The following is a 14,057-nucleotide window of genomic DNA, read 5'->3' as shown; positions in this document are numbered from 1 at the left end:
ATGAAAGTTAATGCCATAGATTGTTCATTACATATTTTATGATAAAATCCAAATAGTGCCTTGCTGAAGGGTGTTTCATAAGCAGGATCGTGAAAAATTGACTGCATTAAATGACAGTGCAGAGACTGATTTGTCAAGTGTAATGTTGTACTACCATTGTGTGTGAGATAGCCTTAGTCTATTTAGATTTTATGAACATTGATTGGGATATAAAGGTGTCTGTAAAAACAACAGAACAGTTCACGGGTCTTAATTTTTGTTTCTGTCTCCTGTGCTCCAGTTTTGTTTTGGTGGGTTTTTTTCGGAGTTAATCCTGAATTGCTTCTGGTAGTTCTTTTCCCTAACATGGCCTAAAGTTCATATTTAAAGATAGTTTACTATCTTAGGGCTGCATATGCAACAGAAAATGTGCTGTGCTTTTTTTTAAAATAGTTGGATGGGTCTGCTCTGACCCAGAGGTTTCTGCCCACAGTGAATTTTTTATCGTTCCTTTGGTAGATGAATGGAGATCGTAAAGTCCAGCTGATGTCGAGAGCCACTAGTAGTGATAAGGTCTTCTATTAGCACAGCCTGATCAAGAAGGTGTCTGTGCAGTACCATCAAGGTCAAGTTCTTACATTCAGCCCCCAAAAAATAAAAAAATCGCAAAATGTAAAACAAGGATTCTCTGAAGAACAGTAAGTTTCCATGGAGCAGTATCTTTGTCATGTTAAGGTATTATGCCAGCTATCAAACTGATAGCCAGGAAAACAAATGCTGTTACTACAAATTGAGCAGCCAGTGATTAAAAACAGAACATGCCTGGACTTCAAATAAACCTGTCATTAATTCTGTCGATATTGTTAACATCTTTCACAGAAGAACAAGAAATGTTGATGAAATCTTTAAGGTAAGACCTGTAATGCAACTATCAGGGTAAATCAGGATTTGAACGTGGGATTTTTTTGGTTGGTGATGATTATTTGGATTTTTATGCTTTTAAGTCTAGGTGGTGTCCCTATAATTACTTGTGATCTTTGACATTCTAACAGAGTATTTCCTTATTATGATAATAAAGAGCTTCCAAACAGCTCACTTTTCCTGAAACACTTCTATTCTTGCTGAAATCTCACTTGATTTACACTTCATGCAATTAAGAAACTACTGGTTCATCTATACAGCTAATTGTGCAAAGCTTTTTTGAGTAAGAGGTATTATTAGTTCATTACTGGCAAGTGCAATAAATACCTTTTCTTAATGCTTGTAGGTGAGTGCATTGTATGTTAGGATTTACTTTTTCATTGCATCAGTAAACACTTTTGGTTTGTGATAACTTTTAATAACTCTCTTCATCCTCACTTTTTTTCAGTGGATCTCTCTAAAAATCCTGTTGTCATGGTATGGTAAACCTCTGAAAGACTATGAACTCTGGGCATTATGTCACGAGTGTTTATGTACTCTGCAGACTTGCATAGATTATCCAGGTATAGCCTTAATTATCTTAAAATATTTGCTTAGTTATTTATGTTCACTGTATTAACGTTTTCTTTTATTCAGCTGATGCAAAACATCTTGACTTTCATTTTGTGTCCAGAAAAAATAATAGGCAATATTTCTAACGTCACCCTCTTAAATTGTGACTTAGAATTTTTACTCAATTTCGAGCTTTCTTCTGTATATAGAAGAATGTCTGAGTTTTGATTGCTTTTGTGGGGGAAACAAATCTTTATGACTTGAAGCAGTGGAACAAATTTTGTGTCTAGACATTTTGGGGATGGAGAAACTACTATGACTTTTAAGAAAAGCACTGGGGACTTGTATCTTGAAAGCAGGAGGAAATCAAGTTTTATATATATGTAAACATAAAGCTTCCTCTCTTGCCTGCATTTGTTTATGACAAATGATTCCTGACATATTTTTGTCAGTTTAAAGCACCTAGGGTCTTGTCATGACATTAGTACTTCCACGTTCCCTATGCTTCAATTTATAGAAGGATTATCAGAAGTCAACTTCTGTGAGAGGAATGAGGACCTGTCCTTTAACAGAATTGTAATACGTTGTATGCGACTTGGGAGAAGACCATCCTCAATTTCCATAGGCATTCTGAATGTTGGTTTAGTTTATACTAATAATAAATCTGTAGCAGTTCTGATAAACAGAGCAGAGGTTCCCATCACCACCCCGCTGCCTTTCCTGTTTCTTGATTTAAAAGGCCTGCTTTTGAGGATTTGGACAGGGATGAGTAACTGAATATAAACAATTGGATAGTAAGGTGCCGAAAACTTACTGCATCTCGTTTGTTTTCAGCTTCAGCTATTTTATTTATTTTTTTTATATATAAAACTGTTAAAAAGGAAATTGGCCATAAATGGAGATTTCTGAGCACTTTAAGCAGTGTTACCCTTAAAACTAAGCCTCTGATATATTTTGCGACAAAAGGATTATTTCAGCCTATAGCGTGTTCCTAATGTACCTGAAGGTTTCAAATAACTGCACATAATGGCTCAGATTCTAATTTAATATGGCTCGCCAGCCTCTGTTACTATACTTAAATGCACCCAAAATGAGGAAGTCTTCAAAACACTAAAGACTGAGTTGTGATCTGAACCTTATGTAGCCTGTAAAAGTGAACGTAATGATACAAACCCCTAAATGGAAGGCACCTTACTTAAAACTCCATATTTGACGCATAAAGCTACCTTGAATTTGAATATTGTTTTCAGGTCTAGAATATTTCTGCTAGAGGATTCTCTGCGTGTTCTGAGAGTAACTGTGCATTGTGGAATGACTTACGGTGGTGTTATTACTTCAGTGCCCCCAAACACACACAAAGTTCTTTCAGAGTTCCTTTTGAATATTATTAACTTATTAAAGCTGAAGCTGATATCATATAAAGTGTTTGTTAAAATATCTTTTGTCTTAACATTGGTAGAGTAAGATTAGTAGCTGATGAGTCATAGTCAAATACATTAAATGTGGAATAAACTGGATTATTTATTTACTTAGACAGCCTTTTCCTCCAAATCCTTCCCTGATTACACTTTTTTCATTATCCTAAGCAGGAATTATCTGGGTAAGAAAACATACCCCAAAGCTAGCCTCTTCATGTTTGGTTTGTTGTTTTTTGGGATTTTTTTAATTCAATCGTGCTACAAAAGTTGTTTGCACCCTCCATTGAGACTTTACTTATTTCCTCTCCTCTTACCAGAGGATGTTGCTTACATGTTGCTCACAGGCGCTTTAGAGAGCCCAGGTGAGAATTCTCTGTTGTATTGAACTCCTGAGATGTGGTTTGCGTGAACTGTGTTGCAGGTTCAGGGCCAGAGGCGTTAACTCTTGAGAAGCACAGCGAGCATAAAGAGTTCTGAAGGGAGCTGCCTCTGCAGAAATAACTAGTAAAGGTTCCCGTTCAGCAAAACTTTGCTTTTTAAGACACATAGTTCAGGTCTAGCTTAAATATTATTGAAGGTAGTAGGCAAACCTTTGTTTACATTAAGCATAGTGAACAATTTAATGGCTTTAGATGTGTCTTGTACTGGTAACTACAAAAGCAAAATGGTGATTTTCTTTTTTTCTCACTTTATTTTTCTCTCTTAGACCTCTTCAATTTATTATTTAATAATAAATTAATATTTGTTTACTCCTAGACCTCTAATATTTTATTTAATAATTAATAAATTTAATGTTTTAACGTCATTTAATTTAATGTAAGACTCTATTCTCCTAGTACTCTGTTTTTAATATGAAAACAGCATATTTGATGGTAGTCTACAAAGGGGTGACTACGTTGCTAGCCAGTTGGCTTCTTACGTTGAAACATGTCAAATTACGGTGCACTTTGAAGATATCAAACAGATAGACACAGTCTTACCAAAAGTTTTTCATCATCGAATTTATATAATGTGATCTCATGACCTGAACGTTAAGTTCCTGAAGACCTCAGATCATTTAAAATAGTTTTAGGAGTCAGTTATTTCTTTCCTAACTGTGGAAGATTTCAGGGCTTTGCAATTACCAGTCTATGTAGCATTTCTTCTGTGGGAGAGTGTGTGTGATTATAACTATTTGTGCAAAACTGGACTCCGTTTCCTGTCCCACCTAGAGGAGTTCTGCATCTGGCCATATGTCTCAGCTGTCTCCAGATAATGAACCCTGTATCTTGGTGGGGTTGGAGGAGGGAAGAGAGGAGAGATTATATGCTTAAGATAAATTGACTAGTTTTTATTGGTACCTTGTGAGAAGACTAGAGTATACCTAGCTGATGTATTTCTTTTTTTGTTTTGTTCCTTCCTTGGCCTTCCTTTTCAATGTTGGGTATAAAGAGAATAAACTTCGGGTATTCTATGCCCTTTTATTTATTGTGATCCCATCTTGGTTTACTTTCTTGTCTTTGTTCTGCAAGAATTGCTTTGGGTGATTATACATCTACTGACTCTTTATTGGGTGGTGTCTGTTCAAGCATTGATGTTATTTAAAGCATCCTTTATCGTAGGGTAATTGCTGATGTTGCAATTATTTTTAAAATTATGTAATTTATTTTTGTTAGCGTCAAACAGTTAGAAGATATTTATTATGCCCTGCCCTTTTATGGCTTGTTTTACAGTGGTCTTATGTTTGGACTCTGTGCTGATTGACTGCCATGGAAGTATCCTCTTTGCTGCTCCAAAAGCTGAAGGTAAACCAAAACATTGGGTGCTTTGCTTTTATTTCTTTTGGGGGGGAGCAGAGAAGCAAGCAAATATCTTACCTTTTGTTTCTGGTTTCTTTTCTCATTTAGAATCCTGTGATATATTTTATTTAGCTCCTGAAATTGAAGAAGAGGATGTGGATACTGAGAAGGTAATGTGGTAGGTTATGTAGGTTGCTATGCATTTTATGAAAGGTCAGTTGTATCCTGCTGCTGCTTGACGAAGAAAGCTAAACTCTTACAAGATTCTGATAATATTTCTCATCTCCCAGTATTTCTTTGTTACCTGTTGGTTTTTTATATATTGATCTCCCATAAAATCAGTTGTTTCTGAAAAATAACTTTGCCTTCCAAAATTGTTGGAGTAACTGCCAAAAATCTGTTATTCAGTAGTTTTCCACGAGGCTTAATTATTTTTAGTTTGTTAGCAGTAAGACAGACTTTGAGGTCATGTTTTCACATCCTGGAGGTCGCACCAAGATCAGTGTTTTAGACTGTGTAGGCTAAAGCCCAAACATTAATCTCATTTAGAAGACTGAATAAAAATACCACTGTCAGCATATTTTTGCTATGGGAACATTAGGAATTATTTCTCTTACCAATACAATTTTCCCCGAGCTTTTTGCTATAGATATAAGCCGTAAGGAGCTCTCAGACCAAAGATGATAAAAATGTTAATAAATAGCAGGTGAGTTATGTGTGTCCACCGCAACTGCATCTGAATGGCAAACTGTACCACAGTGATCCTAAGAGTTAGGAAAACAGAATTTATACCTTTCTAGTATGTAACAAGAAAAAAGCTTAGCTACTATGTACCTTGTGCCCCATGAGTTCTTTAAAATAAGACATAGTAGTCCTGAATCAGAAAAAAAAAAAATCTTCATTAAAAATCTACTAAAAACAGTTTGACTTTCTATAAAATTATCTGTAACTAGAAAATATTTATGTATCTTCTTTAAAACTGCTTTTTCTTCTTAAACTGCTTTGTTCCAACATGCAGGTTTTCCAAAGACTTCAGAAGCTTAACTAAGCCTGAAATACAATACAGCAGTTTCACCAGACAGTAGAAATTAATAATCTTTATAGATTATATTTATATATAATAAAGTATATATAATAAATATATATAAATATATTATATTTATATATAATAAAGTCTTTATGCTTTATTCTTTTTCTTTAAAAAATCTGAAGTAATCTTTTTTCCTTGATTTTCTACAACATTATGTATAAAATAAGCTGACCTGGGGTTTTTTTGCCTTTTCCTGATGCTTGTATAACTTTCTGATTGTTATGAACATTTACTTAGAAATACAATATGTGTATAGTGCCAGTCACAGTAACTGTGCTCCCTCAGTAAAAGGAACTTTTTGAAGGATATACTGGATTGGACATCAATTTTTTCCTAAATAAATTTAGGTTAAAATTGTGATCCTATTGACCTCTTGGAATTCTGAGCCTAAGGGGAAGAATAATTTTTTTGGTTTGGTGGAGCTGCTTTCTCCTATTTCAAATATTTTTGAATTTTTTTTTTTTTTTACCTATTTATTAGTAGCTTTTCCCAATGGTTCACAGGTTTTTTTCTTTATAGTGAACTTCCTTGTTACGTTGTGTTCATTGCTGTTCACTTTACTCAAAAGAGTGCTAGAAAACATTTTTTTATGGTGGGAGCACATTATTTAGCACTGTATTTAGGTTTCTGTCCCTTGAGCATTTTTAATATTTCAGAGGCAATGTGAAGAAGCACGGTGCTTTAATTTTGTCAAAATTGCATTTGTAGTACATGCTAACATACCGAAACTAAGCATTAAGTAGACTAAATTTGTCTCTGAAATTGTAATTCTTCAAATAGAACAATAAAGCTTGTGAAGATCAAGTCCTTTTCAAGGTCCCTCATCTCAGCAACTTCAAGTGGTCTAGCTGCAGGTAGCGCAATAATAGCTAAAATAAATATACAGTACCACACTCTTCTGATAGGTGTAATCTTCTCTGTAAAATATGACTCGCACTGGCTAGCTTGTAATTACTGCGTGCCATTTACTTGCTGAATTATCATGACCTTTTTAAGTAAATTGCAGCTGTCCAGGTTTTATGGTAGAGGATTGCAGCAAGCTATGTTTTTACACAAGAGAGGAATTCTTCAAAATGGTTCTAAACCCACCTTTTTTCCTGAATGATTTTCCTAGACAAAGGATAAGACAAATTATGTCTCTTGCACCAACAGTAGAAAATTAGCTACTATTATTGCCCGTGCATGCATAACAGCTAGTTTTTGAATTGGGCTGGGATTTTCATCAGCATCTTCAAAAGCCAAATGTGATTTGGAAGTTCTAGTCATTATTTTTTTTGTGGGGAATAAGGGGAAATTTTGTATAACTTGCTGGAATTGGTTTTGAAGTGGAAACTTTTTTTGGTCTGTTTACATTTTTCCTGTCTCTTACATTATACCAATAGGTCTGCATTTATGGTGTTGCTGCAGTTCTGTGGATGGCTGCGAAATACAGTGTTCCACCGAGTCACAAACTAGCATTGCCAAGAAAATTTAAAAAACTTCTTCTGGATATGGCAAGAAAAAATCCTGAAGAAAGACCTTCTCTAGTTGATGCAATTAAGGTTACTAGATTTAAGCAACTTTATGTGAAAGCTAGTTGTGTCTAAAGTCGCATTTTAGTGATTTGAATATCAAAATATTAATTTATTTTTGGTAATAGACTGATGTCTAATTAAATCATAACCAGTCACTTTGGGGTTTGTTTTTAAAGTTACTTCCCTAGGGACATGGAGGAGTGTGTTTCTAATTTATATTGAAATTGTCAGTAAGGTGCTCAGAATAGGTTCATAAGACTTCCTAAACTTACATTACTTCTAGTTGACTATTTATCTTGACGTTGTCCTTGTCCAAGAATACTTCACTTGATTGAAAACTTATTTACTGACTGAAAATTATGATTTTTTTATTTTTTTTTAGACATGCAATCATTATTTACTTGAACAAGGTATAAACAGCAAAAATATTTTGGCATTGTTGAATAAATCTGTCTTTAAGGTAAGAGTACAACGTTTTTAATTCTCTACATTTTTTCAATTAATTCTGTAAATTGTTTTCCAGTATGATTTTGTCCCCTGCCAGTATAGTTAGATTTGTTCTCTTATTTTTATTTATTTATGTATTTATTTTCAAGTAGTCTAAGTATAGCTTTTTTCTACTTCTTGCTATTGCCCAGACTCCACAATCTGTATATGTGAAGGAGCAGTGACTTAATTTCATAATCTCTCTTTCATTTACCAGCCCTCTTTTCAGAATAGAAGACATTAATATGTAATTGTTGTGATCTGTTTCTGTTTGAAATATATGTATATAATGCACACAGCATACAGGCAGTCCATGGAACAGACTTTGTTCAAAACTTTGATTACGTAAAATTTATGATTTGGAACAGAAGGTTATCAAGGTTTGCAAACAGTTGTACCAGTCCTTAAAGTTTTGTATTTCATTTGTTTTAATTCTCCCCCTTGGCATGACTAACTTGTTGCTTTGCAACATTCTAGGTTTATGTGGGGGTTGGATTTTTTTGAAGTAATGTGCTGAGCAGAATTTTAAAAAAGAAAATTGTTATAAATTCAGTTTGGACTTCAATTCTTATTGTTAGGCTATTGAGGAAGAAGTAATCTCGTCTCAAGATCATGCTGCTTTTGAATTTAAAAATGAAAGACACGAAACGGACACTTCAGAGTCAAGTCTAGGTAAGCAGTCAGACTCTGACATGCTTACTTTGTTTTAGTATTCTCTAGATCAGTTCTCCATGCAAGATTTTCTCGGTCAGATACGCAAATTATTTTTTTTCTATCTAAACTGATTGTTATTTACCTTGCATTTCTATTTTACATATTGTTCGTCTTTCTAACTGTGTTTTTGTTTTTAGGATTTGTGCCTATTACCAGTGAAAGTAAACTTGTAGCAGTTAAAGGACCAGTACCATGCCAGATTTCTCTAAATTGTGAGAAAGCTGCATTACCTGTTGCATTCACCTCTCCTGCAACTCACTTTAAGCCTATTATTCTGCAACAAAATGAAAAAATAACAAAGTAAGTATATCCTAAAGCAGAATAAAGTAAACTTGAGACTTCATTGTTAAATCTACTGGCATTATCCTCAAAAAAAATTTTATTCCTTTTCAGAGAGATTCACTCACCAGTTTCTGAGCAATTCAAGAAAGAGACAAGGAAGGAAAAACAGGTGGATCACAACAAATCAGGATATATGGAAGACTCTAAAAGCAATAGTACTGTGGACACAGATGTTGTTGAAACTGCACCTGAAATACCTGAGTGTGATTCACAAGTTTCAGGCCACTCATCCCTGATATCTTCAGAAGAACAAAAGTCAGGCAATGCATTTACTTCTATAGTTAGGTTACCGTCACCATCTGATTCCTCATATATTCTACAGGGAAAGAACGTTTTATCTGAAGTTCCGTCCAGCTCCTTAGCTTGTCCTACATCTCCTAATTTTCTTCATATAAATAACATCATTCTCAAACAGGACTCGGAGAAAAGAGTTCTAACATTTGTACCAGTACATTTAGCTGTATCAGAGCAAATACCAAATAAACCTCTTCGTTCAAGAATTGCTTACGATTGCTATCACAGTTTGCCAGTGCTACTTTCAAGTACTATTGCAAGTTATAAAATGAGCACGCAAACAGAAAATGATGCTTCCCTTTGCAAAGTGCAAAATTGTGAGACTACTAATACACAGAACAAGTTTGGTAGAAGTGACCCAGTTATTCAAACCAACTGCCAAGAAATTGAGTGTGCTACCAGTGCAGACAGTAATTTCACTGAACAAGGACACGCACCATGTACCTCAGTGAATCAAGACAATTCTCCTCTCTTTGATGTTGAAGTCCTGCCCCAGCAGAACAGAACAAGTGACACTTTGCTACAGGAAGTGGTTCATCTTATACAAGAGGAGTTTGCATTTGATGGCTATCTAGAAAATGGAGTTGAAGTTTTTGATATGGGTATGTACATTTTCTTCTGTATATTATTATCATTGGTGTGTAAGAATATTGTTATTAATGTCTCTTTTTCCTCTTTCTGTTTGTTTATTTTCTTCTTTTTTCAAACAAGGTAACTTCATTTTAAACTTAAAGGAAATTAAGTTTGGTATGTTCTCTGATAAAATTTGTGAGAAGTTTTGTGACCTCTACTGGGACGAAAAATTACTGGAGAATCTCTATCAGGTAGTAAATGGAGAAAGACCTTCACGTTTATGGTAGGTTGTTTTTTCTTTCATACAGTTCAATTTAATGCTTTTCTCCCTACTTCCTAGAAGCAGGAAAGGATACGCTACTTACCTGTTTCCTGCCCACTGTTAATTTCATAGTCTTTTAGATCCTTCAAGGCTTTCCCCATAGCAAACAGTGCTTAATGGCTTAGCAGAAAGTATTTTTGCTAAGCTTGTCTGTAACTCCATTTTAGGATAGGTGAATAATGGAAACGCAATTCTGATCAATAATGTTTTCGACCATTGATGGAGAGCTTTGTTGTCTTGTTAAAAGATGCTGTTTAATCAGAAGTGAAATATATTGTTGTTACTGTTCAGTTTGCTTATTCTGTTTGGTACTTTATACATCCTGTTATTCTATTCACACCCAAGAACAAGGAAATTAGTTTAGCTTTGCTAGAAATGTTTTACTTAACTGGTTTAGTTTGACTTAGTGTTCCTCCTGGCAGTGTTCTGTAAGTAGCCTGTTCAGTGAGAAAACACCAGCTTAATGTATTTCTCATTTTTACTCTTTCATCTTCAATGACATATCTACCTGAAAAATAATAAAAAACATTCTTGATTTATTGCGGCCTACAAATGTAGCATACTTATAAAAGCTTCTTACTGAAGGCTATTGTAAACAGTAATCAGTTTATATGTGGAAGTTCTGTATGATTGGGTTTTTTCTGTCATGGTCTGAAAGTACAAACTGGAAGTTTTGACCAAGAATCTTGGTAGATACCGTCTAGAAAAACTTCAGTGTTGAAAGATGTATTATCCCTACATCAAGTTTCAGAGAGAATAGACTACGACCTCCAGATACCAGAACCTGACATGCTGGCCTATTTCCCATTTGGGTTGGGATTTTTAAGGAGCCATTGAAAACTGGTTGGAGGTTAGGCTCTTAATTCCCCACAGTTTAATGTTATGGTAGAAGAAACTTGAGCTGTTGCAGCTGAATTACTGACATATATGAAGAGGTCATCCTTTATATGAACTTTTGTTACAAACTAATGTATTTGAAAGTGAGAGTGAAAAGCAAATTATCATTTATTATCCAGTATAAAAATACAGGTCTAGCTTTTAGATCATGTGCAAGAACTGCCTGAGAATATCTCTGAGACACTGCTTACCTAACGTTCTTTAGACAACAAATATAGTAATTCTTAGTTGTTACCTTCTTTGATTTAAGATTATGATTATTCTTACTAGGGATGACTTACAGTCAGACTGTTATCCAGAGGTTGAATCCTGAGTGAAAAACCAATTACAGTAATTTGCAGACTGAGTTATGCCTTCTGTTCCTATGTGTTATGATACTTCTGTTGGAATTTTGCCAAATGCTGTAAGGCAAATCTCTGTATCTTACTCAGTGTGCTTTAATATCCATTTGAACGTTTTTTCTTGTGAAATAACAGCTGAAGCTGAACATGCAAACTTCAGGAGGTAGTTAAATGCTATCCCTTCACATTACATGGTAGAGTCAGTTGTAAGATCTCATTTTACTGATATAAACATAAAAGTATATGAAACAATAATTTTTCCTACTCTTCTTGTATTTTCAGTACAACTGAGGCAGATGATTCGAAGTGTGGCAATGTATTGCAAGATCTGAAGAAATCTGATAGCTCTTTGGCAAGCAGTGATCAGACAGAGGGTGAGAAAGGACTTCACATTTCTAGATCTTTGTGTGTGGTAGGAATCTATCAATGACACAAGTTTTCAGAGATGAGCACGTTGAGTATATGTTCAGGAAAACACGCACCTTAATACTTATGAATGTTATCAGTGAATCTGAACATTATCAAAGCCCTGGGGACCTGTTGTCTTTCATATGAAGCTTACATATGAACAGATGTCATTGGGTGGGATGCCTGTTTCATTTACTTGTTTTTATTTACTCAGATGTGTCTGTTGAAAAAGTCCCCAAATCCTAACTGCTACATGTAGTTCTCTTGTGTTCATCCAGTAGATGTTTGTAGATGTTCTAGTGGCATGCTTTAAAGTAGGGAGAAGGAAGGGGGACAGTCATACTGAGTCAGCTCCACACAACATAGCAAGCTTAGCTAGGCAGAGAGAAGAGCTTTAGAAAATTCTTATGACTCCTTAGGTGTTACTGAAGAAATTGCAGATGGATTGAAGGATGGCTGTGCAACAGATCTGGTCCTGCTTTGTTCACTTACCAGAATTAAAACAAAACTAGGCATAAAAATAAAAGATGGTGTTGTCAATAAAATTATTTACAAATTCTAGGGAAGGGAATTGTACAGAAATCTAGAAAATGAATTGCTTTTGGATTTAAATGGTCTTTTTTAACTATTCATCAAAAGGGTTCTCACAAACAGGTGCAAAAGAATAGTCCTTCCGTTTCTCCTAGGAATTTGTCCACTTCCCTATTCTATCCACTGAAGAGCCTTTTTAAAGATAGATAGCAAAATGAACAGTGAATCAAATGATTTGTTAATCAAGATAGTTTTGCCTTTTGATTACAAGCTTGATTACAGGACACCATTTCAGGGCAGTCATTGAGGTTATATTAGTGGATTGCTTACATGTACTTCTTCAGTGTGGGTTTTGCATTTTTCCTGGCACAACTTGTGATTGAAGGTTTACAAAATATTCCAACTTTCAGTAACTGAACTCAAAACTGAGCTGAGACTCGCAATTCCATTATTATAACAAAACCATTACGCTTTCTAGGCTTGGTGTATTCACGGACAGCTTGTATTTAGTTGCTCTTGTATCGGTATTTAATTTCTTCTCAAGATGGATCAGCCAAGTTTCAGCATTGAAACATGGTTACTTCTGTGTTTTGAGCAAAGTTAAACTGTGTTCTTTGCAGAACAGCTTATACCCCTACCCCTGCACTGTTAACTTTTAAGGCAAAACATAAAGTTGTAGGTTTGGGCTGCTGTCATTCTCTGTTACAGTCTTCCATTTTGGCTCAGAATTATTGCAAATGTAGAGCCAGACTTTCCCATGGGTATGTGACTTCTTTGCACCAGTAATTTAGGTCTGTTTGACTCCAAGGTGGCATATCTAAGTCCTGGAGGGTTGCTCAGGTGAAAAGGGAGACTTCTGGCAGGCGTAAAAGCTCCTGTCAGCATCATACAAACCTTTGACTGTCCCCTCAGTCCCTTAAGGTTGGTAGTAGCTGTTATAACTGCAAAGAAGTTCCATCATAGCTCAAGGGAGTGAGTCCTGTAGGAGTAGAAAGTTTAACATCTGTGTCCCCTTTGGCTGTACCAAGTATTCTTGCCCTCTATGTATGGAATAAAGGCTTCAAAACTTATGGGTGGAAAAAACCTCAAGAGCTAAGCTTTTTACTAAAGCATGCACAGGTCTGACGTATTTAACTTTTGTTTTAAAGCTTCTGTATTATGCTTTGTTTAAATGCCTGTTGTATATGTGCAGAAAATATTTTGTAATTTTCAGAAATTGTATTGCTGAACTATTGCTTAACAGTTCTGAAATGTCTTTAACCTTTATCATTTTACAATGTCTAGTTGAGAAAAAGAAAGCACAGAGCCAAAATAAGCATCTAACACCATTGTTAGAGCACATAGGTAGTCTCAAAACTGCGTTTTGTATGTGTAGCGTTTAAGTTCAACAAAGCATACACGGCAGCACATGACCATTATTTCTTTCCCCCCCTACACTCTCTTTAGGAGAAGGAGAAGCAGCCTTTGATGTGAAGGCTGAGCCTACGATAAATACATCATTAGCTGAAATGGATTTTGATGAGTCACCTTCGGATAATTTCAAAAAGGAATTGAGGCTGCAGAATACTAGCCCTATGGAGAAAGAGGGAAAATGTTTACAAAGCAACGGCTGTTGTATTGGTACAGGCTTTGCAGAAGAAAATAGAGAGCCAGAGGAAGAGACCATGATAAAGATAGGTGGAAACAGCTACCTTGTGTCTCCCAGTCTACCTGACGTTCATGGCTGTAGTCCTGGTTGGAGCAGTGCATTTTATGGAGCTGAATGTTTTGATTCAGAAGTTCATGGTTACATGAAAAACCTTGGAAAGCAGAAACCAAGTGAGTCACAAAATATAGATGCTAAGAAAGTGGTAAGTACATTGATTTAAAATCATTAAGATACCTCTTTACTTGCTGG

General features: G+C 35.3%; 1 protein-coding gene across 1 annotated transcript in view; it reads left to right on the top strand.

Moving 5' to 3' along the window:
* Positions 1-14,057, top strand: part of KNDC1 (kinase non-catalytic C-lobe domain containing 1) — a 62,846-nt gene that overhangs the window by 34,927 nt on the left and 13,862 nt on the right. The window contains exons 7-17 of the mRNA XM_054206375.1: positions 1,349-1,463; positions 4,583-4,654; positions 4,757-4,818; positions 7,121-7,279; positions 7,635-7,712; positions 8,317-8,410; positions 8,590-8,752; positions 8,846-9,690; positions 9,800-9,944; positions 11,504-11,595; positions 13,607-14,010. Of these exons, the coding sequence (XP_054062350.1) occupies positions 1,349-1,463; positions 4,583-4,654; positions 4,757-4,818; positions 7,121-7,279; positions 7,635-7,712; positions 8,317-8,410; positions 8,590-8,752; positions 8,846-9,690; positions 9,800-9,944; positions 11,504-11,595; positions 13,607-14,010 (2,229 nt within the window). The remainder of the gene's footprint in view (positions 1-1,348; positions 1,464-4,582; positions 4,655-4,756; positions 4,819-7,120; positions 7,280-7,634; positions 7,713-8,316; positions 8,411-8,589; positions 8,753-8,845; positions 9,691-9,799; positions 9,945-11,503; positions 11,596-13,606; positions 14,011-14,057) is intronic.

This window comes from Rissa tridactyla, chromosome 6 (genome assembly GCF_028500815.1).
Source record: "Rissa tridactyla isolate bRisTri1 chromosome 6, bRisTri1.patW.cur.20221130, whole genome shotgun sequence".
NCBI lineage: Eukaryota > Metazoa > Chordata > Aves > Charadriiformes > Laridae > Rissa > Rissa tridactyla.
This window is presented reverse-complemented; position numbering and strand designations above follow the sequence as displayed.